The following is a 27784-nucleotide window of genomic DNA, read 5'->3' as shown; positions in this document are numbered from 1 at the left end:
CGACATTTTGACAAACGGATTTTCTATCGATAAAGAAATTCACAAATATAATCGCATTGTAAGTATAGTTTCTAAACCAACAGAGAATCCTTTCGTGCAAAAGTTTTGGTTGTCACAAGAAACAAACCCAGTAAAATTTATAAACCGAAGTATTCAAACCTTGGGTCGTCTTCTCAAGGAATTGCAGGGAGGTGTTCTTATTATTGGTTATGGAAAAAGTATCCTTTTGGGTTTTTTAAATAGGTTGAACAAGAAAAGTAAATTTCAAGAAATTAAATTAATAACTAATAAAGCTCTTGGCAAGGTATGAGAACTGGAAGTCCTATCCTAGTTATCCTTATCAATTGTGATGAGAATTGGCTTTTGCTCCCACTTGGTCAACCTCTAACTATGAAGGTATGTTAAGTGGATAAATCAATTTGATTCCTCAAGTCCTAGTCAATTCCTAATAAAAGACTAGAGTTAGGGGAATTCAAATCAATCAGCAAAGAATTCCAATTTTCAATCATCAACTGAGTTTGATAACTCAAGTATCACCAATTACTCAACCAAAGCTAAGAGTGTAAAAAGCTAAATTAAAATCATAAATATGAAATACTTCAAATTACAATAAATATAAAATCAAATTAAACATGAGAATTCATAAACCAAATAGCAACATAAAGTAATCAACAAGGGAAAGTAAATAAACTAAAGTACTAGAAGAATTAAAAGTAGAAGAGAAAACTAAATAAGAAAAGCTAATCCTAAAATCCTAAAACTTAAGAGAGATGAGAGAGCCTCTCTCTCTCTCTAGAAACTACATCTAATCCTAAAATTGTGAATAATGAATGTTGTGTATGTTGTTAATTTAGTCTCTACATGTTTCCTAGTTTTATTATGTGTTTCTGGGCCAAAAATTGGGTCAAAACGTGGCCCGAAATCGCTCCCAGCATTTTCTGAATTTTCTGCAGATCGCGCATGTCACACGTACGCATCGTTTGACGATTTTCCTCTGCACGCATGCGCGTCAGGCACGTGCTCGCGCTGTTTGCGCGAACTCCAATCCACGCTGTGATTTTGTCCAAATTGCGCGCATGCGTCAGCCATGCGTGCGCGTCGCTATTCACTGGTTGTCTCCTTTTTTTCTTGTGCTCCTTCCCTTTTTGTAAGCTTCCTCTCCATTTTCTAAGCCATTCCTGCCCTATGAAGCCTGAAACACTTAACACACGGATCACAGCATCGAATGGTATAAAGGAGAATTAAAATACACAATAAAAAGATCTCTAGGAAGTAGGTTTTCAACCATGGAACAATTTTGGGAAGGAATTGTAAATACATGCTAATCATATGAATAAGTGGGTAAAGACTTGATAAAACCACTCAATTAAACACAATATAAATCATAAAATAATAGTTTATCATGCACCTTTGATTAGTTGAAAACTTGCTAGTAATTGTTTCTTTTGAATGTAGAACATTATGGGTTTGTCATTATGTGCATTTTTTGTTTAGTTATAAACTTTGATGTTTGAAGTTGTTTGTGAACCTCTAATATTAAGTTATGGATAATTTATTATGTGAAATTTTAAATTTTATTAAGTTAGAAATTATTGAATTTATATATTTAAAATTATTTTAGGTTTTTTAATAATTTTATTTAATATTTAATTAAACCGGTTGAACCCCGGTCGAACCAGTGAACCACTAAACCAGTAACCTCACCGGTTCATTGACCGGTCCGGTTCTCGCAACCTTGATAAATTATGATATTTGAAAAATTGTAACTTATATCAAACTACTCTATGACATATGCGACTTTAGATATTGTCTAAACATTTTACGATATTTGAAACATTATAACTTGTCCAAATACTCCATGACATGCATAGTAATGATACATAGAATAGTTAATTGATATATAGAAAAGTTAACTGATACATAGAAAATGTTAGCTACACAACAACTACTTTTTCATTGCCCAATTTACATATTTCACAAGAATCTTGCATTTTTTGGTGGCCTTTTTGAACACAGACGGAGTGAATTGATTAGTGCTATGACATGACGGATCAACCCTAAGATTGTAGCCTTTATCTGTCTCATCTGGAGTACGTACCTCACTTGTATGCAATTTAATTAAACAGACCATCCTAACATCAATATAATAAAAATAATTGACCAAACAAGTATATAATATAATCAAACCAACAGAGATACCATATATGAATATAATATAATCATATGACCAATAGGTAAAGCAATAATATGACCTGCATCATCACCATCATCAGAAGCATTATTATGGGATTCTTCATCCTCGTCCATGTCCTCATCTTCATCCTCCTCGTCATCTGGTTCATATACTAGATACTCATCAGTCTCTTACTCAAGTGTCTTAGAATTTTCTTCAATTAGACCCATTGAAACACGGTTAGGGTTTTAACTATTAAGAATTTCTCGACCACCATCACTCCTACTAGAGTCACCAGATACCAACTCTCTAGAAGCACCTGAGGAAATGCGGCATGGATGCCTCGCGTCCAAGGAATACCTACCTGCCATGAAATCAGGCTGATGGCCATATTGTGCTTGGCCTGCATTTACAGCTATGAACCCAAGTAACTGGCTAAAAGAAGCTCCGTCTCCTGAGTCAAACTATGGCATACTCCAATACTGCTGATGTATTGGGTATGATAGGGTAAACTGTGTTTAAGGTACATATTGGCTTGAGGACTAAGGTTGTTCTTGTGGAGGTGGAGATGGCGGTGATTGTAACTCTTGCTCTTGATTATCATCATCCATAACCTGATTACCCTCATCATTCTCTTGAACCACAAGATCCGACAAGTTCAAGTGGTTGCCATATTTCATATGGTATCAGTACATGTAAATATCTAAGGGATGCTGTGGAGGCATGGAAAGCTCAGTAAGAACGTGACGATACCTGTTTGTCCACTGCATCACCCAAAATAAATGAGTCATGGCTGTGGGCCAGTTGAGATTCTTAGGACCAGTTAGGACTTCTCTGTGTGTCTTGTCTAGATTCTGCTCTTGAGGAGGAACTCCCTGAACAAAACCGAACTGTCGCCTAAACCTATCGGTTGCATGCCACTCAATGCATTCAAAAGACACCAATGGCACCGTCGCACTCCATACAACCGAGTGCATGTAGATTTCTGCAGGAATTATGTCCGGATCAACGCGATCAACAACATAAGCAACCCACACAAACTGGAAAAAATAAAGAAAACAGATGATTACAATCCAAATAACAATAACACTAAACCTGAAACAAATACTTCTTTAATGAAAACACACCTGGCCTTCCTGAAGATCATCCAAGGCCTTCCTAAAGTGATCAAGCGTAAGATATCCATAGCGTCGGTCTCCATGCTCCCAGTTACGCCACCTAATATGACTTATTTCATTAACGCAATTGGATTCTAAATATGAAGTTACCATGTAAATGCAAGATAAGGTTACCTGTTTGCAAGCAAAAAACTGTGGGATTCCCTAGGAACCGACGCTAGATATGGTAGGCAGATCCAAGTCCAACTGAGCATAAGTGTTAGTGGACCATCGATTTTCTTACAGTCAAAACGAGATGCCTTGCATAACGTCCTGTACAGGTGTGCTAGGCATGCTGATCCCCGACTGTACTATTTGATACTGCCAAAATCACGAAGCAGAGGCAGAAACTTCCAGTGTACAGATATCCCAGACTTGTCTCCAAACAAGTTCGTATCAAATAACAACATAATGTGACATTTCACGTACCTCTGCATGTTGTTTTCATCAGTCAACTGTAAACGTTCTTTTAGATCCCGAAGCCACGTCAGTTTTATGCAACTTTCTCTACAGTTCAACTTTCTCGGTGCCACCCCAAATTAGTGCAAACACTCCACCTCTAAGGCTATAAAACTACTCATAGTCATCCTTGTGACTGAAAGACCGCCCATCGGAAGACCAAGAATAACAGTCATATTTTTCAGTGTCACAGCACATTCACCAATCGGAAGGTGAAAGGTATGTGTGTCTGGGTGCCACCTTTCGACCAGAGCATTTACCAGTATTTTCTGACATTGAGCTATTCTAATATGGGAAACATGATAAAATCCAGTAAATCGTAAATACTCCTCCCTGAGTAATAATATTTTACTTCTAAATTTAATTAATAACCCTAAAAATTATTTCTAACTTACTATTAATAATAATAACTAATAGATAATTCCAATTCTTATTTAACTAATAATGTTCCACTTTAATATTAAAACTTCAAGTACAATAACATATTTATGTCAATTGAAAAGCTAACAATAAACAAATAATTATTACCAAAAACAAATCTATTATATTTAACAAAACCAAATTATTAATCAAAATTCTCAACATTATTACAAAAAATTATACACAATTTAGTTTAGTTTATTTATTGTTACAAAAAATTATTATCATTTCTAAAATTATAATTTCTAAAATTATAATTTCTAAAATTAATTATAAAAGTTAATCAATTAATTATAATTTCTAAAATTATTACAAAAAATTCTAAAAAGTATCTTTTACTAATCTATCATATTAGTCTAACTCAAATATTATCATTCATTAAAATGTGCTCTAACTATTATAAATAAGTATATTTCTAACTATTATTTAAACATATATTTCTAAATTTCTATCAATAATAATAATAATTCTGTCTATATTCCTAAATTCAATTTCTAACAACAATGATAATAATTAAATTTCTAACAATAATAATTATAATTCTGAAATATAAAAAAAAATTTGAAACATAAACTTACATGATCAGGATGGCAGAGATATTGTACAATATGAAGTTTAGGACGATCAACATCTCTAAATTTTTGTTTCTTTGACATTTTAATTTTTTTTTATAGATGTAGAGGAAGAAGAAGTTGATAAACGAAGAAGAAAAAGAGAGAATGGATGCTGGGTGGGATGAAGGTGAAAGTGACTTCAGAGGGTGGGTGTGGGTGTAGCATGGGGGTATGTTAGGTTTAAGGGGCACTGTTGCGGCGAGCTACGCATGCGCAACACATGGCGGGGATGGCACAACTCGGACCGTCCGTTTTGTCACCTTCAAATTGGACCGTCCGATAACGCAGCATCCTTTCGCACCGTCCGATTACTTCGCCCCTGACACCACATACAGGTAAAGCACACGTGTTCTCCATAACGCGGTCCTACTCCGTTCTTGTCTCCATATTAAAATTAAAAAGTGTTGAATTATTAGAATATGTTTTTGGTTTTACAGATGTTGTGCTGCATAGAATTTATCCATTTCAGGAATTGTGCAATGCATGTTTGTGTTTCGTTTTGTTTTGTTTTTGTTAGCTTCCTTTGGCAATTATTTTGACATTAAAAAGTGTACTGTAGAAATATTAATATATTGAGCAATAATGAGTGCTGCAGAAATAAGGGATCAAGAATTTGTCATTGTTCTGCAAATCAAACCAGATCGATCAGTTCAGCTGGGTTAATTGAAAACCAATTATCAGACCGATCCGGTTGACTATATTAAACCTGTTTGCAAAAAATCAATCAGAGAACCGGTTGAATCGGAGGTTAATCGGTAAATCGATCGATTTTTTTAGAAAGTTTCCGATTTGGCTACAAATTCCAAAACGCCACCGTTTTACATAAAAAAAACCCTAAATCAACTACACATTACCCCCAGTCCCCACTGAAATTGAAAGAAAAACCCATTGACCCAACTCCGCCGCCCAAAGACACGTCAACCACCGCAACCACCTCAACCCCAAAGCCCCGTCGCATGTATAGGCATCGCGCGTGGAAGCTCGGCACCGTCGTAGGAGCTTGACGTCGTCTTCTCTGTTCGAGAGCGCTCTCTCCGTGTTCGCCTTGCCTCCGTCACTGTCAAGCACTTCTTCGTGCTTCCCTCGCTGCCTGACATCTCTGTTCATTCTGTCTTCATCCGTTAGCTGGAACCTTCCCTCGCCGCTGACATCTCTGCTCATTCTGTTCGTGCTTCAGGTAGGTATTCTCCTTTTCTCCATTTTGAAGTATTTACTTATTTATTTGTGTATTCTCGCTTGAGTTTTGTGCTGTTCATTCTTGTGATTACTGGTTTTGAAATTTCTGATTTGTTCATGATTTTTGGTTCTGAATATATTATCTTCTGTGACTAGGAATCATTTATTTTGATTAATTACTTAATTTTGTTCATGATTTTTGTTAGCTGGATTTTGAATTTTGTTTGCTGTGACTTGGAATAATTTTATTTGTGTATTCTAGCCTGTGTTTTGTGCTGTTCATTTTTGTGATTACTGGTTCTGAAATTTCTGATTCGTTCATGATTTTTTGTTTTGAATATCTTATCTTCTGTGACTAGGAAGTAAGAATCATTTAGTTTAGTTAATTACTTAATTTTGTTTGTTGTGACTTAGAATCATTTTATTTACTGAGTTAATTTTGTTTACTTGAGTTAATTTTGTTCATGATTCGGTCAAATTTGTTTGCTGAGTTAATTTTGTTTATGGTTGTTTTTGTTGTATATTAAAGATGGAACAATCATAAAGTGATCAACCGCCACAAGACAATGCTGTCTAAGAATCCCAAACTGGTTTTTCTCGAGAAAAATCTGATCCATCTTGGCAATATTTTACTGTGATCAGGAAAATTTGATGAGTTGTGTCTATGATTAGTTGAAAACTTGTTTGTTAATGTTTCTTGTAAAAGTAGAACATTGTGTTTGTCACTATGTGTGTTTTGGTTGTTTTTAGTTACAAACTTTGATATTTGAAATTGTATGTGAGCTTCTAATATTAAATTATGAATAATTTAAGATGTAAAATTATGAAATTTTGAATTTTATTAAGTTAGAAATTATTAAATTTATATATTTAAAATTATATATAGGTTTTTTAATAATTTTATTTTATGTTTAAGTAAACATGTTGAACCTTGGTTGAATCTCGGTCGAACCAGTAAACCATTGAACCAGTAACTTTATCGGTTTATTGACCGGTTCGATTCTCACAACCTTGGAATTTGTATGTCTTTCCATAAATTTGTGACCTTCATTTAAGTCATAATTTAATAATTTTTATATTCTGTATATAAATGACTCAAGTAATGTATATGAAATGAAGAGATTTGCATGAGTTTCCTGTATTGGTGGTAATCGTGATTTGGTCTGGCATCTTTTTTGTGTATAGAAATTGGAAAATGCTTTCACTAAAAGGAAAAAAGGGATGGCTGCTTTATTTAACCATGGACTTTGTTGCTCAATTCACTCCTGGACTCCATCTTTTACAGGTAATCTTGTGTTACGAGCATCAAAATGGTTGGAAGTGGCCATTTGGGCGCCAAGCCGCCAACGGAACAGTTGAACCATTGCCGAGGATTTTGATGCGTCAGCTGTGATCAAAGAACCTGTGCCACCCACAATTGCAGAAAGTGAGAATGTGAAAAGAGCTATAGTACTGGAAAAAAATGTTCACACACTGTGTCTAGAAGTTACAGAACCTGATGCAGATGATGAGATTACTGGGGAAAGGGATGCTTACATGGCAAGTGTATTGTCCAAATACAAAAAATCATTGACTGAAAGGACAAAACATCATTTAGGTTTGATAGCATTTGCTCTTTTAATCTTAATACTTTCTTGATTGCATTTTCCTTGTTGCATTTAGCACAAAGAAAATGCTTCATGATAGGATATCATCGTTGCTTTTGTTTGTTCCAACTAGTATTTCTGTAATTCTGCTCATTTCTATGCAACGTTCGGCCCTGTGGTTTCTGACTTGACATACAAGAAAGTTTGTTAACTTGATGGTAATACCAACCAAGCATCAGCACCCACACAATACTTGGCACAAACTTATACTATATGTGCCTCACCTGCTTCCCTGTTATCCTCTGTTTGCGTAGTATTCTAGCTGGTGAGTTTTTATTGATACGTTTTTATAATTATCCAGGTGCTTTCATTTGAACGCAACAAATATAATGTAACATTTTTTAATTTTTTTTTCAAAAAACAAAGTGTGTAAAAATCATAATTCAGATTTGATAGTGTCGGTGCATACACACAAACTTGTTCGTTGTCCAACCAACAATGTGCGTTTTAGCTATCCTTCAGTTGTAGTTGAGATTGTTTTATATGTTTAATGTTTTGGCGAAGAATGAGATGCATTTGAGGCTGCTGTGCCTGTGTGAGGAAGTAGATGAAGCATTCAATCACATATAACAGAAGAAGTCTTCATGTCTATTACATGAAGAGTGCTTTTTTCACTAGTTAGAGGGAAACGAAAAATGTTTATGGTCCATTACAGTTCATTAATGCATCTATATTATTCTGGCTTCCATTTTGTGCAAAAATTACCTAGAAGATGTGTAGCTTTTCAAGGCCTATATTCATTCTTTTAACTTATGGAGTTTTTAGGCTATCTCATATAGTCTTATACTCGTATGTAATTTGTGAACAATCTATGACAGGTTACCCTTATAATTTGGATTTCGACTATGGTGCACTCTCTCAACTTCAACACTTCTCCATAAATAACCTGGGAGATCCATTCATTGAAAGCAATTATGGAGTCCACTCCCGGCAGTTTGAAGTTGGTGTTTTGGACTGGTGTGCCCGGTTATGGAAAATAAAGAAAGATGAGTACTGGGGCTATATGATAAACTGTGGTACTGAGGGCAATCTGCATGGCATCCTAGTTGGGTTAGTTTTAGTTTGACTTTGTTCAACATTTTGCAAATTTGGAAAGAACACGATTATATTGTTAAATATGACATTTGCAGGAGACAGGTCCTTCCGGATGGGATTTTGTACGCCTCACAAGAATCACATTATTCTGTATTTAAAGCTGCACGTATGTACATAATGGATTGTATGAAGATTGTAACTCTTCATACCGGAGAGATTGATTGTAATGATTTCAAGGCCAAGCTGCTTCTTCACAAAGATAAGCCAGCTATTGTAAATGTGATCATAGGCAAGTTTCTTTATCTCTATTGCCCCTCCTCTCCTGCCCTTTTTTTTTTACTTTGTTGATGTTCACTCATATAGACGGAACTTTGCAGGTACAACTGTTAAAGGAGCAGTGGATGATCTTGATCTGGTGATAAAGACACTTGAAGATACTGGATATTCACGTGACAAATTCTAAATAGAGTGGATTTTATCAATCTTTTATACACTTATTCATATGATATGCATGGTTTTACATTTTCCTTCCCAAAGTGATGCTATGATTGAAAACATGCTTGTTGGCCTTTAATTGACTATTTCTTAAATACTCTCTTATTTCCATTCGATGCCGTGATATTAATGCTCAGTATTTTCAGAGACTACAGGGCAGGAATGGCTTAGAGGATGGAAAAAGAAGCATGCAAAAGAGGAAGAAAGATAAGGAATTAAAGATCTCGAGGGCGAGCAATGACGCGCACGCGCAAACCACGCGCACGCGTGGTTAGGAGACAGAGCAGCAACAAGCCCATGTGTAGTACGCATACGCGTGATTAGAGGAATGCACATCGACGCGCACGCGTGGATGACACGTACGCGTGGAAGGCCGTCACGTGCTGCATATCAGAATTCCCGGGGGCAATTTCTGGGCCCCTGTTTGACCCAGTTTTCAGCTCAAAAACATAGACTAGAACCAGGGGACAGCAGAAACTCAACACACATTCTCGTTCACTAGTTTTAGTTTTAGTTTTTTGAATCGTGGTGAGAATTTACGACTTTCTCTAGGGTTATTCATATTCATAGATTCATAGATTTTCTAGCTTTATGCTTTTGGATTGGATTTCAGAAGAGTTACTACTTCCGTCGAAGTCTCTATCATTATAGTTTGTTTTCTTGTTCCTTTACTCTTTTATTTCCCGTTTATTTTGTTCAAAACTACATATGAATATCTTCGATTTTGGAATTTATTAATGCAAGGAGTATTTTTCTATTTAATTTCTTTATTTGCTTAATTATTCCAATTCAATTTTAATTACCATGTCTTCTTTCTATTCCCTTTACATGTATGCGAAAATGGCACTCATGTCATTGGAGTAGGCTCTCAACTTGACTTTGGAGTTGATTAATAGGAGACCCTTGAGTTGGAATACTCAAGAGTTAATTTGTAATTGGGAGTTGTTGGTTGACTCTCTAGTCACTAACGCTAATCCTTCCCAAGGGAGATGATTAGGACTTGTGAATCAGAGTTGGCTCAATTACTTGACTTTCCTTTATTCGGTAAAGGTTAACTAAGTAGAAGCAACAACCTCTTACTATTAACTTTGGGAAGATCCAACAAGGATAGAACTTCCGATTAATATTCTCCTAGTCGAGGCTTTTTATTTCAATTACATAAAACATCTTGTTAATTTTTATTGCTTTAATTGATAGTCATTTATTTCTCTATTCTCTAACTCTAAAAGTTTCTCAGAAAATTCCTAACCAATAAATAGCACTCTCATAGCAACTCGTTGGGAGATGACTTGGGAATTCTACTCCCAGTATTTTATTCGTAAATTGTGACAACTCTTTCTAAATTGATAAGCAGGATTTTCGTCGGTTAAGAACTGTACTTGCAACGTTGTTTCCATTATAAATTCTTAATCGGCAATTTTTCGCCTGTCAATTTTTGGCGCCGTTGCCGGGGAGCTGCAACAGTGTGCAAAATTATTGGTTGGTGTATATATTTTAAATTTACATATTTGCATATTTACTTTATTTTATTACCACGAGCTCTATGTTTCTTTTATCGAATGACGCGTTCGTTATCGGATCCGAGCTTAGCCGCGTTTGATCCCAAAATTGAAAGAACTATTTCACGTATAAGGCGAGCTCGGCGTTGATTAGCCTCTGAGGGTGGTGAAGTGGTTACTACCAATTCACCAATTCTATCTAAGGGCGAATCTGAAGCGCCATTTGAGGAAGAAACAAGCTCCTCTTCTACTGATTCTGTTGATTTACACGCAGGTAATATGGCGGATCCCAGAAAGATTACTCTCCAAGAAGCAGGGGCCCCGGGCTTTACACTGCAACCGTATCAAGCGCGTCATCCAAATCTGGCTGCAGATTTTGAACTGAAGACTGTGCTAATCAACATACTGGCTAAGTTTCATGGCTTACCTGCTCAAGAGGCCATCAGATTGGAACTTATTACATTTTACCTAAATCCTTATTTTCTCTCTGAACCATGAGTAACTAAACCTCCACTGTTAAGGTTAGGAGCTCTGTCTATTTGTATGGATTGATTTTATTACTTTTTTCTATTTTAATTCATGTATGGATTTATAATTTAAGAATTATTTTCGTTCTTCATCTTATGAATTTGGGTGGAACGGAAGTATGACCATCTTTCTATTTGAGTTCTTGTATAACTTGGAAAAGTTCTTTACTTGAACAACAGCTTGAAAACATATTCTCCTAAATTTTAATTATCTGGATTTAACAGGATACGTGAAATATAATCCTTTTATTTTTGGGTAATTAGAGTTTTTGTGACATACAAACTGGAATTTGATCACCACCCTCTAATTGGAATTAATTGACCAAAGAATTGGCTGTTGATGAATTTTAGAGGAGACTAGAAAGGTCTAAGGAATTAGGGTCTAGTCACATATAGTTTGCCATAAATTAAATCCTACATGATTAAAATAGTTAAAAAGTTAATCCGAAAAAAGTTAAACCCTACATTATAATAAGCATGCATAGATGGAGTATATGGAAGTTTATGCGATTTGGCCATGCAACAAGAGGAGCATACAGAATCTGAATTAGAAATTTTATTCACTAGCAAATTGCACTTATTTATAATTTTTTGTACAATAGGGATGGTGGGATGTCCAAAATTTTTATGGGTAACATCCAATGAAACACACTTTGCAAACAAGATTGAAGGTGACTTATAAGAGGATTGCACAGCTCTAGGTATGGAAACATTCTCAAATTTACACGTTCCTCTCTCACCCTTGCCTTTGAGAAGGACTTCTTTGGTAGCCTGAGATTTTATCAAGCAATAATCAGGCCAAAATGAGAAGTAAACATTGTTATCTCGTGCAAATCATGATACACTTAGAAGGTTCTGAGTTATTGAAGGAACAAGTAAAAGATCATACAATTTATATCGTTTAAAAGAAGAGCAGCATTGTAAGCATGAATTTTTTACTCGATTAATTATCATACCTGACCCATTTCCTGTGTAGACCTGTTCTTGGCCTTGATATTCATATGATTGGTGAAGATTTTCTGGATCTGAGGTGTAGTGATGGGTGGCTCCTGTGTCAGCATACCATGATTGATCAGCAATAGCATATGGTGTGGCTAGCATAGCTTTAGGATTTTAGAAAGAAGGTGCTGGTGGTAATGCTGTGTACATTGAAGAATTGGGAATATGGTTTTGAGCATGAGAGTAATTTTGATCCAAGCAAAAGTAGCAATAACTAGCGATATGTCCCATTTTGCCACAGATTTGGCATTGGGGTGATTGTTGGTTCCCCAAGAACCGCTGCCACCATGAGAATTCCTGCCACCATAACCTCTTCTTCCAAAAGGAGCTCTTCCAAAGTTATTGTATGTTCTGCGAGCTGGATTAGAATATGAATTTGTTGGAGAAGTCCGTTGTTGGTGAGAGGTTGATTCTTGAGTAGTAGTAGTTTGTGACAGGTGAACTTAAACCATAGATGATTTAGGTTTCTTAAATCTGTCAATTATTTCTTCTTGTGCCATTAATAATGCCTCAAGATCTGGGATAGAGTATGGAAGATCTTTGGCAGTGATCATTGTGATAAATGGATGATATTCTTCACTGAAGCCATTGAGGATGATATTGGTGTATTCTTCATTAGAGAGTGGTGAACCGATCGTAGCCAATGAGTCTGAGAGCTTTTTTATTTGAAGAAGATAATCTGATGTTGAGGCTTGTTTCTTGACTGATCGTAGTTACAATTGCAATTGTCAAGCATGAGCTTTATTTTGGGAAGCAAAAAATGTATGAATTCTGCTCCATATTTCATGAGCAAAGTGACACCCGATTATTCTATGTTTTAACGAGTCGTCTATTGAAGCAAATAGCCAAGAGTTGACATTATAATCATCTATTCTCCATGTTTTATATTTCTTGGATTCTTTTTTATTGGCTTCATCTGCAGAATTATCATAGCGTGGAGGAATTTTACCTTGATTCAGGTGATCTTTAAGTTCTTGCCCGCAGATTGAAAGGGTTACAAAATGTCTCTAGGTCAAAAAGTTGGTTTCACTCAATTTCTCAGCTAGTGGAATGTTGAATGATTTATCCTTGAAATTTGATGAAGTAAAAGCTATTGGTGTTGATTTAGCAGCATCATCATCATTGGTTTGAATATTTTCAAGTTGAGCCATGGATCTTGTGTGCTCTTGATACCATAAAGGAATATAAATGTGAGCAGAGAGAACAAAGAGAAGAGAAGAAAATGAAAATTGATACGAGTGTCTTGAATGATTATTGAAAATGTATATTATTTTTTTACACTGAGATTGCCAAATATATATCCTACACTTGTATACAAGACTTTTCATAATAGATTCTTGATAACTAATTTTTACATGTGACACTCTAATAATTTCACATGATGAGATGAATTTTAAATTTATTCTGATATTAATATATATTGAAAGAAAAATAAATAATAATGTATATTTATTTACCTAATTAATATAGATATAAATATATATAAACATAAATGATTTTTGGTATATATTCTAATAACGTTTAGGTTGAAAGATAAGTTTGTCCCGCTCTAAGACTATATATGATATGTCTCACTCAAAGGAATTTTTTTAGGAGGCTTATCATTGTTTTAGATATATTGACAAAGTAGAAATGACCCACATTTAAAAAATTTTTAAAATGAAACTTCAATCATCCTTATCCTTATGTATGAATATAAAGCCTAAGTCATGAGTTTATTATTATATAATATTATGTACACCGTATTTAAATTTTTAAATGAAACTTCAATAATTCTTTTGTACACTGTACTTCTATTTTTTTTCTCTCTTGACAATAAATTTGAAGCCCATCAGTAATGCCACAAATTGAACGACCATACTTATAATAATCTATCTAATGTCAATAATATTCTATCATTGCTGTACAGAAATCAATTTCTGTCTATGCGTGTTACACTTAACACCACACGTGATTTTTTTTCTATTATGACATCTCATTTCAGCAGCTGTTGAAATTTTAGGCACAAAGCACCATAAAACTATCCGTTAAATTCTCATACTTTAAAAATTTTGTAAGCATAAAATATCATAAAAATCACCTGAGAATTAAAATGTTAAAATGGATTCTTAAGAAACTAATTATTGTAATTTTATAAAATATCAAGAATCAAAATTTCAAAATGCACGTCTGTTAAAATACTAGCATGGAATAACACTCAATTCAAGTTCATCAACATAATAAAACAGGTCATTTTTCTTTGGAAAAATCGTTTTAGTAAAAAAAAAAATGAACATATAAAACTGATATGAATCCAGTGTTCAATTACACAGCTTTGTTTTGCGTCAAATATAAATTGTGGGCACTACAGTGTAGCAGTAAAACACTTGCTTCTAAGTTCTAATAGTGTGTCTAATTCGTACATCTCAGATTGTACAAGAGAGCAAAGCACTTGTGATTTTTTACTTCTTTCCTTTTAACATTGGAGCTACCCTTTTATATTTCATCATCTTTTTTAAAGAATAAAGTGTGTAGTTTATTTCAATTAATTCTTCATACATTAACAATATTTTCCTTTTTTGACTGAATATCTATTGTATAACATGTATATAATATGTCCGATCCAACACAGCAAATAAACTCTGATCTTTACTCATTAAGTTACTCTCCGCTCATATTATTATCCATCTATAAGTTACTACCTATACTCATCAGCAAGGGAATGATACTTAACCTAATCTCATCTAATTTCATCTCACATGATCCTTAACCTAATATCTCTTACAATCCATAATTGACTTTATCGTCAAAGTATCTAGAAGTAGAAATACGCCTTACACTATTCAAGACTACAAACTTGGAACTAAAAAAGTAACGACAAATTCCATTTTAGTTAATATTTGATTATAAAAGATTCCAGTATATTATCATCATCCCATTCCCATGCATACGTGTTATTAGCTTAGCATCCTCATTCATATACATATAATAAAGGCAATAATAATTATTACTTGAACTTAATTAATTATCAAAATGGATGGTGTTTTCATCAAGATCAGAAAAGGTTCATTATGATTGCTTTATTGTGTATTGTTTCTACCATGGTGCATGGCCAAGGTACCCATGTAGGGTTCTATGCTACTACATGTCCAAAAGCCGAGTCCATTGTCAAGTCCACGGTTAAATACCATCTTAACTCCGACCCTACTCTAGCTGCTGCCTTACTCAGAATGCACTTCCATGATTGCTTTGTCCAAGTTTGTGACACTTCTGTCCTCGTTACCGGCTTTGCCACCGAGAGAACAGCATTTGCAAACCTCGGACTTAGAGGATTCGAGGTCATTGACGACACAAAGACACAACTCGAGGCTGCATGTCCCAGCGTTGTGTCTTGCGCCGATATTGTTGCCCTTGCTGCTCGCGACTCCGTCATCCTGGTATATATACACAACAATAATAAAATTTTGAGTAAATTTCCTTTCCGGCTCCTGTCCTTTTTGAAAATTGACAAGCCACCGTCTGATGTTTAAAAAATGACAAATCGGTCCCTGTCTATTTCTTCTGTTAGACGCATCGACCCTTCTGTGGCTCCCTCGCTTGAAACTCGACAAAAAATGCTGATATATAACAGTGAACAGATGACTTGGCATGGACACATTAGCTGAATTTATTAGGACGATACAGCCCCTCGTCGTTTGAAGGAAGTGAGAGACGCGCGTTTTGGAGACCTTCTCCCCCTTCTCCCCTTACATGTAGCTTCATAGGGAAATGACCCTCACTTAGCACACAAAATTACACCCTAACCCTAAGAAAGTGAAATGTTTCCCTCTAACTCAAGCTGACTAGAACTTCCAGCGAGAAAGTGGCGAAGGCAATGTTGACGGAGCCGTTGACGGCGCTACTAAGGTTAGTGTCGTTTAGTTCATTCATTACCTTGTGAGTTGGTTGTATTTTATAAAATTAGTTTTTTTCTAATCTTATTTTGCTACCTTTATTCACCGTCTTTGGTTATGATTGGTATGGATGACTATAGTAGTTAGTTAATCCAAAGTGTTGCACATTTTTCTTCTGGAAGATGTCATATGAAATTGTCCCTGTTTTTCATTATGGGGTTGGTTCGAAAGAAATTCTGATGGAGTGTTGCACTACTTTGATGGAAAATTTGAGGTATTTCTTCCATTAGATATAGATTATGTTAATTTCAAAGACTTGGTGAAAATGTTTAAGGGTTTAGAGTATACTAGCTACAAAGAGATTTATTAGTATGATGGTACTGTCCCTGACTTGGAGTCTGGATTGCATGTTCTTAAAGGGGACAAGAAGATTAACCAAATATGTGATAAAAAGATGGAAGATGTGGAGTCTGATTTTCTTGTGATCTATTTTGAGCACAATGTGTTAGCAAGATGAATTATGTTGCTGAAGACAGAACAGAGGATGAAGTTGTCAAAGTTGATTCTTCTTCTTCTTCTTCTTACGATGGATATGAGACCACGGAAGATGAGTCCTACAAACCCCCTCCACCTGGATTCGAATCCAGTAGTAGCAGTAGTGGTGAAGAAGATAAGGCCAAGAAGAACCGTGTGAAAAAGAGTAAAAAAGGTGGGCTGAGTTCTGAACATAAGTCTGTTAAGAAGAAGAGTGTTGGAAAGTCAGATACTCCTAAAAAGAAGCATAATGTGCCCCATGGTGGAATTGATGACAAGGACTTGTCTCTTAGGACCAAGAAGAAGAAAGCAAAAAGATATGTTGAAAGAGTAAGGAAACATATTTTGTCACAAGAAGGAGCTGGTAATGTACCAAGGAATGGGCTTAATACTGAAGAAGGTAATGGATCAGGTGGGGTGGATCCAACTCCAGAGGTAAGAGATAGGCCCATTCCAGAGCCTGTTAATAAAGAGGGACTCAGACATTGACAAGCCCTATTAATATGAATCTTGAGGCATTTAACTCTCTCATTTCTAGCGAAGAGGATGAAAATAGACCAAGATATCCTGATTTTAATGAGAAAGCTGAGTATGGTGAGGTTGAATTTTAGATAGGACAGCAATTTACGACTATGGAGCAATTTAAGCAAGCATTGAAAGACTATTTCGTGTTAGAGGATAAGGAACTGCAATATTTGAAGAATGAGCCTAAGAGACTTAGAGCTAAATGTGTTGAGAAGGATTGTCCCTGGCTTGTGCTTTGTTCCTATAACAGCGAGAGTCTTTGCTATCAATTTAAGACACTTTATGGAGAGCGCAACTGTGAAAGAAATCTGAGCAGTAATATGACAACAAGAGCTTGGGTCACAAGCAAATTGGTCAAGAGGATGCTAACCCAACAACTTATGACACCAAAGGAGGCGTTGGAGCATATGAAGCATGACTATAATGTCCATGTAAACTACAAGATGATTACTCAAGCTTTGAAGGTTGTTAGAGAGCAAACAATTGGAAAGGAGCGAGAACAGTATGGCAAGCTTCATGACTATATGAATGAAATTCATAGAAGCAATCTGGGTTCTATTGAAATGATTGATGTAATCCCACAACCAGAAGGGTGTCCACTCTTTAATAGGCTATACATATTTCTTGACGCATGTAAAAAGGGATTTAAGGTGGGTTTCAGCCTCTGATTGGGTTGGATGGTTGTTTTATAAAAGGATACTTTGGTGGACATCTACTATCTGCTAGTGCACAGGATGCAAAAAACCATTTTTTTGTTATAGCCTTTGTTGTAATTGAGTCTGAGAACACTGACTCTTGGAGATGGTTTGTGAACATATTACAAGATGATCTTGGACAAGTCATTAAGCATGGATGGAACTTCATGTCGAATCAACAAAATGTATAAAGTTACTGATCTTTCAATTGTTTCATTATGTTATATTGGCTGGTTTTATCTAAATTTGTACTATTTGTATATTTTTAAAGGGGCTAGCTAATGCATTATATGAAGTTATGTCGCAAGCGCACCTTAGAAATTATGTGCTCCACATACGAAAAAATTTCATCAAGAACTTTAAAGACAAGCATACTAAGGGGTTGGTGTGGAAGGCTGATAAGAGCACAACGATGAAGGACTTTAGAAACTCAATGGAGCTTTTCAAGAAGGTGAACAAAGAAGTCTATGAGCATCTAAACAAGTTCGATCCGGCTGCATAGAGCAAGGCATATTTTAATCACGGCCCTAAAGTGGACAACATAACGAACAACATGTGCGAAATATGGAATGCAAAAATTGTCGAGTACAAGTTTAAACTAATTTTAAGTATGTGCGAAGAGCTTAGATGCTATATTATGAGAAAGATGGCAGGGCATAAACACATATTAGGCAAGTGCACTGGGAAGCTGGCTCCAGTTCAACAGTTAAGGTTGGATGAGTATGTTATACCAGAGAGCAATAAATGGACTGCAGAATGGGCTGGGAATGATGCTAGAGTGTTGTTTGAAGTGCAAAGACACCAAACTAGGGTTGCTATCAACTTGCAAAGACAAACTTGTTCCTGCAATGTCTGAAAATTAACAGGTAACCCCTAAACTTTGTCCTTTAGTTTATTATGTGTGGAGTGTGATACAATATGACATGCTGTTCACTTGATAACTGGCAGGGCTACCTTGCAAACATGCTGTTGCTGCCATAGCAAGACTGAGGAGACAGAATCTAAGGCCAAAGAAATTTGCACATAAGTGGCTCATAATGGATGCCATCACAGGCACTTATGAGGATTCAATCAAGCCAGTTAATTCTGAGAAGTTTTGGGAGGAAACTAATAGGCTCTAACCTAAGGCACCAAATATTAAGAGACCCCTTGGGAGACCTACTAAGAAGAGGAGTGTTGATGTGGTGGCAGAGGCTCAGATGAAAGAACAAGGATACAAAGTGAAGAAGACCTTCCAGGTGACATGTAGCAAATGTAGATAGAAGGACTACTATCATACGACATGTAAAGGTGTACTGACAAATCCTAACTAGCAACCAAAGAGAAAGAAGCCGAAGCAACAACCAAATGGAGAGCAATCAAACCCTACAAATCTAACCCCAGAATAGGTAATATTATAACTTTGGCAACTCAATCTTTATGTGCCTAAATTTTGTGCCTAACTGTATCTAAATGGGTCCTGTAATTTTTTTTTTGTGTTGCATAAAATTTGGACGGAGTTGAACCAAATGTAAGCAACAATGTGGCTGTGACATCCCTAGAGCCAGTGGTACCCTTTTTTGCTGTTTTGTATTTAGTTTTTTTGTTGGGTAGAAAACTGATATGGACTAAAGTAACACTGAAACACACTTCTTTTTTAATTGTACTTATCAGGCTAAGGTAAAAAGCCAGAAGAAAAAACTTTCCAAGGTTGGGACCACACCCACACTACTCGAAGAACTAAGAGTGGAGATCCCACTATCACAGTCTGCACCACTACAACCAGAGGTCTTTTTATTTGTCAAACAACCATTTTATTGTAACTAAATTTCAGCCCACTATTCCAATCATAAATACGTTTTTGATTTTTTTATTAGAGAATTGATGCTAATACTGGACCTCCAGTGCCAAACAACCCAAATCCTCCCAACCATGGAGCACAATCCGGAGCCAAACAAACAATCCCTGGGAGTAGCAACACAACATCACCAACTCAGGAACAACAATACACTACTGCTGAAACTGGTTTAGGAACTACACCAACTTTCAAATTTGTTTCCACACAAGGCCTGAAAAACCCTTCTAGATCCAAGAGGAGATATTGCTTAAGGCCACCAAGGATGAAATAATCAACTCATACCCATGGTTACTGAAACATAGGATTTGGTATGTTTTTTTTTTTGTTGTTATGGATCTTCGATGTATCAAAGGTTGAGACCTGTTGTTTAATGATTTGGAATATGTAACAGAGTTCTAGTTATCTTAATTTTAGGTGTGGACATTTAGCTCAATAAAATAATTTTTTGTTTCCAGCTGATACATCACCAGACTAAACTATACCTATGTGCATAGCATTATGAATGAAATTTCTATGCTTTTGGATATATATCACACTATCCAGGATTTCATAGATCTATAACTCTTACACAAAATTAAGTTATCATTAATGCAACAAAATAACAATCCATCCATATAGAACATGGTAACTACATATCCAATATCCAATATCCATCTTTTCATACATTAACCTTAACCATACATCACATATTGCAATAAAATACAATCTATGTCCTAGACTACAACATATTTTACTGCTGCTACTACAATTAACATGGCTAGCATGACATAGACTATGAAAGCAATACTCCATTTTTTTATTTTTCTTCAATTGCCAAATCAACTTTGTGTTCCAATTGTTCAAATCTGTTCTCTAGCATCATCATTCTTTCATCTACACCAATGTCTTCTTCATGTGAAAAATGACAAGAAATTAGCTCAGCCACATGAAGTAGTTGTAGTGAGGTCGTTCTGTCTGCAATTGCAGTTATCATGAAGATAATTTGTTCAAGCACAAAAGCAAGTTGAATCGATAATCAAGCATGGAGGAACACTTACACAATAGCGGCAATAACCGAGAAAGATCATGTCTGGGTTTTTGGTAGTTGCAGATCTTTGCAGGATTGCATAACTTCCACATTTGCATTCAGGGTGTTAAAACTTCACCTTCTTTCCGCCACTAGCATTACTTGAACCCATCCTACCATTCATCCAGCGACGACGAGTCTGAGAGGTTGAGGATTGCTCTGCGTCACTTATGATTGCTACTTGAGTTAGGGTTCGAAAAAAGGAGAGAAGGGGGAGAAGGTCTCCAAAATGCGCGTCTCTCACTTCCTTTAAACATGACGTTTTGATGACTTGGTAGGGGCTGTATCATCCTAACAAATTCAGCTTATGTGTCCATGCCAAGTCACCTGCTCACCGTTATAAGTCAGCATTTTCTGTCGAGTTTCAAGCGAGGGAGCTACAAAAAGGTCAATGTGTCTAACAGAAGAAATAGACAAGAGCTGATTCGTCATTTTTTAAACGTTAGGGGGCAGTTTGTCTATTTTCAAAAAGGATAGGGGCCGTAAAAGGTATTTACTCTAAAATTTTAAAGCAAAGGTGAAAACTTACATATAGTTAATTTTAAGTGAAATTGATAGTTGAGAGTTATTAGATGATAATTTAATCAAACTTGTAAAATCATCTAAAAATTCTTAACTATCAACTTTACATAAAGACATTTGCACGTGAGTTTTTATCTATTTAAAATGAACAAGTAACAATATTGACAATATTTTTGTTTGTAGATCTGTGGATTGAGTTGGCAAGTGCCTACAGAACGTAAAGATGGTCGTGTGTCACAAGCTTCAGATGTTAACAACTTGCCTACACCTACGAACTTTATTGATGTTCAAAAACAGAAGTTTGCAGCAAAGGGCCTCAACACACAAGACCTCATTATCCTTGTTGGTAATCATACTAAGATTCTATTATATTTGTTAGAGATATAATTATATATATAATTTTTTATTAGTTTAAATTTTTGAATCTTTGAAAGAAATCATTTTGTGGGATATATAGTATTTGTTACAGATTAATTTTTATTGATTTAAAAAAATTAATATTAAACAAATAAAATTTTCTATGCAAATTTAACGCAAATTTAAAAAACATGTTTGTACAAAAAGTTTGATATGGTTAACTGAAAAAGTTTGACGAGTATGTCGACAGGAGGAGATACGATAAGTACTGCAGCATGCCAATTCTTGAGCAACAGATTGTACAACTTCATCGGAAATGGCCTTGATCCTTTGACGTGAGTGGAAATTGGCAGATTAAGAATTATTTAGAAAAATGGCGTTGCGAGTACAGTTCTTAACCGGCGAAAATCCACTCATCAATTTAGAAAAGAGTTCTCACAAATTTTAGAAATAAAATACTGGGAGTATGAGTCCCAGGTCGTCTCCCAACGAGTTGCAGAAAAATGTGCTATTTTATCAATCAGAGATTTTTCAAATGGGTTTTTGAGTTTGATAAACAGAAAATTAAATTAGAGAATTTATATGATTTAAATAAAATCTTGACCGGGAGAAAATTAATTGGAAGTTCTATCCTTGTTGGAATTTTGTCAAGATCAATTAATAATTAGTCATTGTTTTCATTTAGTTAACCCTCAACGAATAAAGGAAAGTCAAATTAAAAGTCAACTTCTATTCACAAGTCCTAATCCTCTCCCTTCGGAAGGATTAGAGTTAGTGACTAACAAGCCAACCAACAATGAACCAATTACAATTGAACTCTTGAGTATTCCAACTCAAGGTTCTCCTTTTAATCAACTCCCAATCAAGTTGGGAAACTACTCCATCATCATAAATGTAGACTTCACAAAATCAATGGAAAAAATAAAAAGAGACATAATAAACAATAATGAAAGAGATTAATTAAAAGTATAAATAGTTTTGTATGAATAAACTCTGAAAATAATCCAATATCAACTCTGGACAAATTAAGAATATGAAAGAGTAAATGAAAAGTAAATAACAAACTATAATGACCAGTTCCGGAGGTAGACTCTTCTCAAAAGCTAAAGCCAAAAAATCTTCAAATCCTCAATTATGGATGTCGAAAGAAAAACCTAGAGGAGGAGTAAAATCAGATCTATAAACTAGAAATTATGCGGAATGAATTCTTCTCTTTGTCTCTGCATGTTTCCTGGCTCTAATCTGTGTTTTTGGGCCGAAAATTGGGTTGAAACGTGGCCCAGAATATATGCCAGCGACTTCTGTAATTCTGCAGATCGTGCACGTCACGCGACCGCGTAGTCCACGCGTTCGCGTCACTCAGCGACTTTCTGGGCTTCTTAGCAAGGTGTGGAAATGGAATAGGAGTGGTGTCTTTTACAGCTTCAGCTTGCTGGGGTTCTGCCTTCCTTGGTTGGGCTGCTTCTGCTTCAGCCATGCCTTGTGCTTCATCTTCTTCTTTAACATCCTTTACTTCAACTGTGTCTGCAGCTGGGGTGTGTTCTGGCAGACTTGGTTCCTCAGAATTCCTCTCTTGCAGTGTGATTCCAGATCTTAGGATAATGGCATTGATGCCACCCTTGGGGTTGGGTAATGGTTGAGAGGGGAGTCCATCAGAACTCGAAGACTGGTTGTTAGAGTTATTCAGTGATCAAATCTGTGAGACAAGGGCTTGCAAGGTAGAGTTCAGACCATTTAGAGTAGAAGTAAGGTTATTTTCCATGGCCTGCTATCTCCGATCAATAGATTATAGTAGCTCATCATTAGAAGATGAAGATGGATAAGTGATCTGAGGGGTCTGCTGAGATGCTTGAGGCTGCTTTAGATGAGGTGCTCTGTAGGCTTTATTCTGATTCTGCTGCCTGAAGTTGTTATTGTTATTCCACCTCTGGTTTTCATTATTATCTCTGCCTCCTCTGTTATGATTGTCCCTCCAACCTTGGTTAGAATTTCTCTCCAACCTTAGTTGGGGTTATCCTGCCATCCATGGTTGTAGCTGCCACCTTGATTGTACCCTTGATTGGGGCGGTCATAGAAGTTATGAGTGGCTGCCACAGTGTTGTCTTCCTGTTGGAGTTGCGGACATTCATCAGTATAATGATTGTAATCGGCACAGATCCCGCATACTCTTTGGGGAACCAACTGTTGGCTTTGCTGTGGTGGAGAAGGCTGAGCTTGTTGAGCTTGTTGTTGACTCATTTGCATCTGCTTCAGTAAGTTAGTCATTTCACATAAGCTCTGAGTTAGAGCAGCAGTCTCTTTGCTAGAGGATACCTTTGCAATAGCTCTTGACCGACTTTGTTTCTGCCTGTGATTCCTAGTAGATTCAGCTAAGTCGCTGATCAATTGCCATACCTCATCAGTAGTCTTATACTTTTTCATAGGCCCATTGCTAGCACCTTCCAATGTGGTCTTATCTTGAGATTTCATGCCTTGTATAAAGTAGTCGAGCAACACTATCTTGTCAATCATATGGTGGAGACATGCTTCTAGAAGATTATTGAAGCACTCCCAATATTCGTAGAGAGTCTCAGATTCGTCCTGAACGATCATGGAAATGTCTTTCCTCAGTTTATTAGTAACCTCAGCTGGAAAGAATTTCTCCAAAAATTCTCTTCTAAGCGTATCCTAGTTAGAAACAGTTGCTCCGGGTTGAGTGTAGTACCACTCTCTTGCCTTTCCATCAAGAGAGAATAGGAAGGCTTTTAACAGAATAGAAGTTTCATCAGTACCATCACGTTTAACAGTAGAACAAGCTGTCTGAAAATTCCTAAGGTGCTTGATAGGCTCTTGAGAAGGTAAGCCATGAAACTTGCGCATCAAGTTGAGTAGTGCAGTCTTTATTTCAAAGTCCACAGCCACCGCTGGGTGGTGCGCTTGGTACGGCTGTAGTGTAAAATCAGGGGCTCCAGCCTCCTGGATAGTGACTCTCCTAGGTGTTGCCATGTCACCTGCACGTAAATCAACTAAATCAGTAGAAAGGGAGCTTGTTTCTTCCTTAAATGACATTTCAGATTCATCCTCGGAGAGGACTAGCCGACGCTGAGCTTGCCTTATACGTGAAATAGTTTTTTCAATCTCAGGGTCAAATACTGGCAAGCTTGGATCAGGAAGTGAACGCGTCATTCAATGAAAGAAACGTGCAGCTCATAGTAGCAAAATAAAAAGAAAAATGCAATTAAATCATTTCTAATCAATAAATTAGCATACTATTGCAACTCTCCGACAACGACGCCAAAAATTGATGTGAGCAAAAATTGGCAGATTAAGAATTATTTAGAAAAATGGCGTTGCGAGTACAGTTCTTAACCGGCAAAAATCCACTCATCAATTTAGAAAAGAGTTGTCACAAATTTTAGAAATAAAATACTGGGATTATGAGTCCCAGGTCGTCTCCCAATGAGTTGCAGGAAAATGTGTTATTTTATCAATCAGAGGTTTTTCAAACGGGTTTTTGAGTTTGATAAACAGAAAATTAAATTAGAGAATTTATATGATTTAAATAAAATTTTGACCGGGAGAAAATTAATTGGAAGTTCTATCCTTGTTGGAATTTTGTCAAGATCAATTAATAATTAGTCATTGTTTTCATTTAGTTAACCCTCAACGAATGAAGGAAAGTCAAATTAAAAGTCAACTTCTATTCACAAGTCCTAATCCTCTCCCTTCGGAAGGATTAGAGTTAGTGACTAACAAGCCAACCAACAATGAACCAATTACAATTGAACTCTTGAGCATTCCAACTCAAGGTTCTCCTTTTAATCAACTCACAATCAAGTTGGGGAACTACTCCATCATCATAAATGTAGACTTCACAAAATCAATGGGAAAAATAAAAAGAGACATAATAAACAATAATGAAAAAGATTAATTAAAAGTGAAAATAGTTTTGTATGAATAAACTCTGAAAATAATCCAATATCAACTCTGGACAAATTAAGAATATGGAAGAGTAAATGAAAAGTAAATAACAAACTATAATGACCAGTTCAGGAGGTAGACTCTTCTCAAAAGTCAAAGCCAAAAAATCTTCAAATCCTCAATTATGGATGTCAAAAAAAATCTAGGGGAGGAGTAAAATCAGATCTAAAAACTAGAAATTATGCGGAATGAATTCTTCTCTTTGTCTCTGCATGTTCCCTGGCTCTAATATGTGTTTCTGGGCCGAACACTGAGTTGAAACGTGGCCCAGAATCTATGCCAGCGACTTCTGTAATTTTGCAGATCGCGCACGTCACGCGACCGCGTAGTCCACGCGTTCGCGTCACTCAGTGTTTTCCGTGCCAAGCGTACGCGTCATCCACGCAGTCGCGTCACTTGTGCAGCTTCCAATCCACGCGGTCGCGTCAGGCACTCGAGCGCGTCACTGTGATTTCCTCCATTTCGCGCGGCCGCGTGAGTCATGCGTCCGCATCACTTCTCGCTGGTCATCTCCTCAATTTCTTGTGTTCCTTCCATCTTTGCAAGCTTCCTCTCCATTCCTTACGTCATTCCTGCCCTATGAAGCCTGAAACACTTAACACACAGATCACGACATCAAATGGTACGAAAGAGAATAAAAATATACAATTAAAAGATCTTTAGGAAGCAAGTTTTTAATCATGGAACATTTTCAAGAAGGAATTGTAAATACATGCAAATTATATGAATAAGTGGGTGAAAACTTGATAAAACCACTCAATTAAACACAATATAATTCATAAAATAATGGTTTATCATCCTTCCATTGACCCTTCATTTGTTCCGCAGCTACAAGCACAATGGCGGTAGCAACCGTGTTCCCTTAGATACCGGAAGCCAACTGAAATTTGATATTTTTACTAGGCTAATTTGAGGAATGGACGTGGAATTCTTGAGTCAGATGAGGCACTATGGAATGATACTTCCACAAAGATACTTAGGCCTAAGAGGGATGCTTGGCTTGTCTTTCAGCTTTGAGTTGGGAAATTCTATGGTTAAGATGGGCAACATTGGAATCAAGACTGGTGCTGACGGTGAAATTCGCAAGATTTGTTCTGCTTTTAACTAACTACTTCAATCAAATAAATGTGTAGCTTAATAGTATATGTGTTTTCATTTGCAAATCATCAAAAGTGTATGTATAATATCTTTTTATTTTTTTAAAGAAAAAAAAAAGAAAGTTTTCACTGGTCATTGATGATCAAATATTTCTCGTGTGAAATGTTACAGCCAAATGTAATTGATGAATTGAGTGAATAATGGATGCTTTTTATTTGCTTATTTTCAGGTACTCTTATGTATCTTTTTCCTTGTAGATTTGTTTAGAGTATTATTATTACACATTATTATTATATTGGGTCAATCTATAGTATAGATGCAAACTGATACATATTTATAGATTTTTTTTCTGAGTAAACATGAGGTCGACACGTGGCTATGTTGATCCAGGGCTTGTCTCCCCTTTGATGGCTGGGGCTGGCTGAGTCGTTAGCCATTCTTTTTTTGAACACTGAATAGCAAGTACTGATGCATCCATGGAGGCCGAACCAGTAAGGATTATGGTATCCCCAAAAAGGAAGCCCTAGGTTTTGAGGGACAGGAAGAGAGACGACGAATTCCAAAACGCGGTGAGCCCAACCGCTTCGACTCGTCAAAGGCATACAACAAAACGTCCTCGTCCAGGTTTGTGTTGGTCTTTCTCGCACTAGTTGTACCCGAACCAAACGAGCGGCAGCTTCTTTGATGGTCATCAGATCTCGATCCCATTGTTGGTGTTCATGGTGGTGCTGTGGGCTGTAAATCTTCTCGTTTGTCAACAGTCACTCAGATGTTGTTATTGTCGCTTTCATCTTTATCTTCTTCTTCTAGATTGCTGTGATGTAAACCTAGACAAAATATTGTGTACAAGTCCAATTATCTTTAAGGAGTTCACCACTGATGACCAACAAAAAAAAAAATATAAAACACAGGTCCGCCCAACTCCTTTACAGTCGCTCTTGATTGACTTATTCCAGAAGTTGGCTTTCCCTTCGAAAACTAAGGCAGACAAGCTTTTAAACCTCTTTGTTTCCTCTAGCCAACAATTTACACACTTATCGAACATATCATCGCATTCTATATATATTAATCTGTACTATATAATTGGCTTTATTATATATGCTATGTTTTAATTTGCA

General features: G+C 36.2%; 1 protein-coding gene and 1 pseudogene across 1 annotated transcript; both read left to right on the top strand.

Moving 5' to 3' along the window:
• The first annotated feature begins 7220 nt into the window (after nt 1-7220).
• On the top strand, nt 7221-9143 carry LOC107466261 (serine decarboxylase-like). The gene is made up of 5 exons (XM_021131974.2): nt 7221-7284; nt 7387-7596; nt 8464-8695; nt 8776-8969; nt 9058-9143. The coding sequence occupies exons 1-5, from the start codon at nt 7221-7223 to the stop codon at nt 9141-9143; spliced, it is 786 nt and encodes a 261-aa protein (XP_020987633.2).
• Nucleotides 9144-10953: 1810 nt separating this feature from the next.
• On the top strand, nt 10954-26676 carry LOC107466265 (cationic peroxidase 2-like; annotated as a pseudogene).
• Nucleotides 26677-27784: the final 1108 nt, after the last annotated feature.

This window comes from Arachis duranensis, chromosome 9 (genome assembly GCF_000817695.3).
Source record: "Arachis duranensis cultivar V14167 chromosome 9, aradu.V14167.gnm2.J7QH, whole genome shotgun sequence".
Classification (NCBI taxonomy): domain Eukaryota; kingdom Viridiplantae; phylum Streptophyta; class Magnoliopsida; order Fabales; family Fabaceae; genus Arachis; species Arachis duranensis.
This window is presented reverse-complemented; position numbering and strand designations above follow the sequence as displayed.

Excerpts from the sequence above, each read along its gene's own strand:
- LOC107466261 (XM_021131974.2), top strand. The coding sequence starts at position 7,221 with ATGGCTGCTTTATTTAACCATGGACTTTGTTGCTCAATTCACTCCTGG. Across the intron at positions 7,597-8,463 it reads AAGGACAAAACATCATTTAG|GTTACCCTTATAATTTGGAT; the intron begins GTTTGATAGCAT and ends AATCTATGACAG. Across the intron at positions 8,970-9,057 it reads TATTGTAAATGTGATCATAG|GTACAACTGTTAAAGGAGCA; the intron begins GCAAGTTTCTTT and ends GGAACTTTGCAG.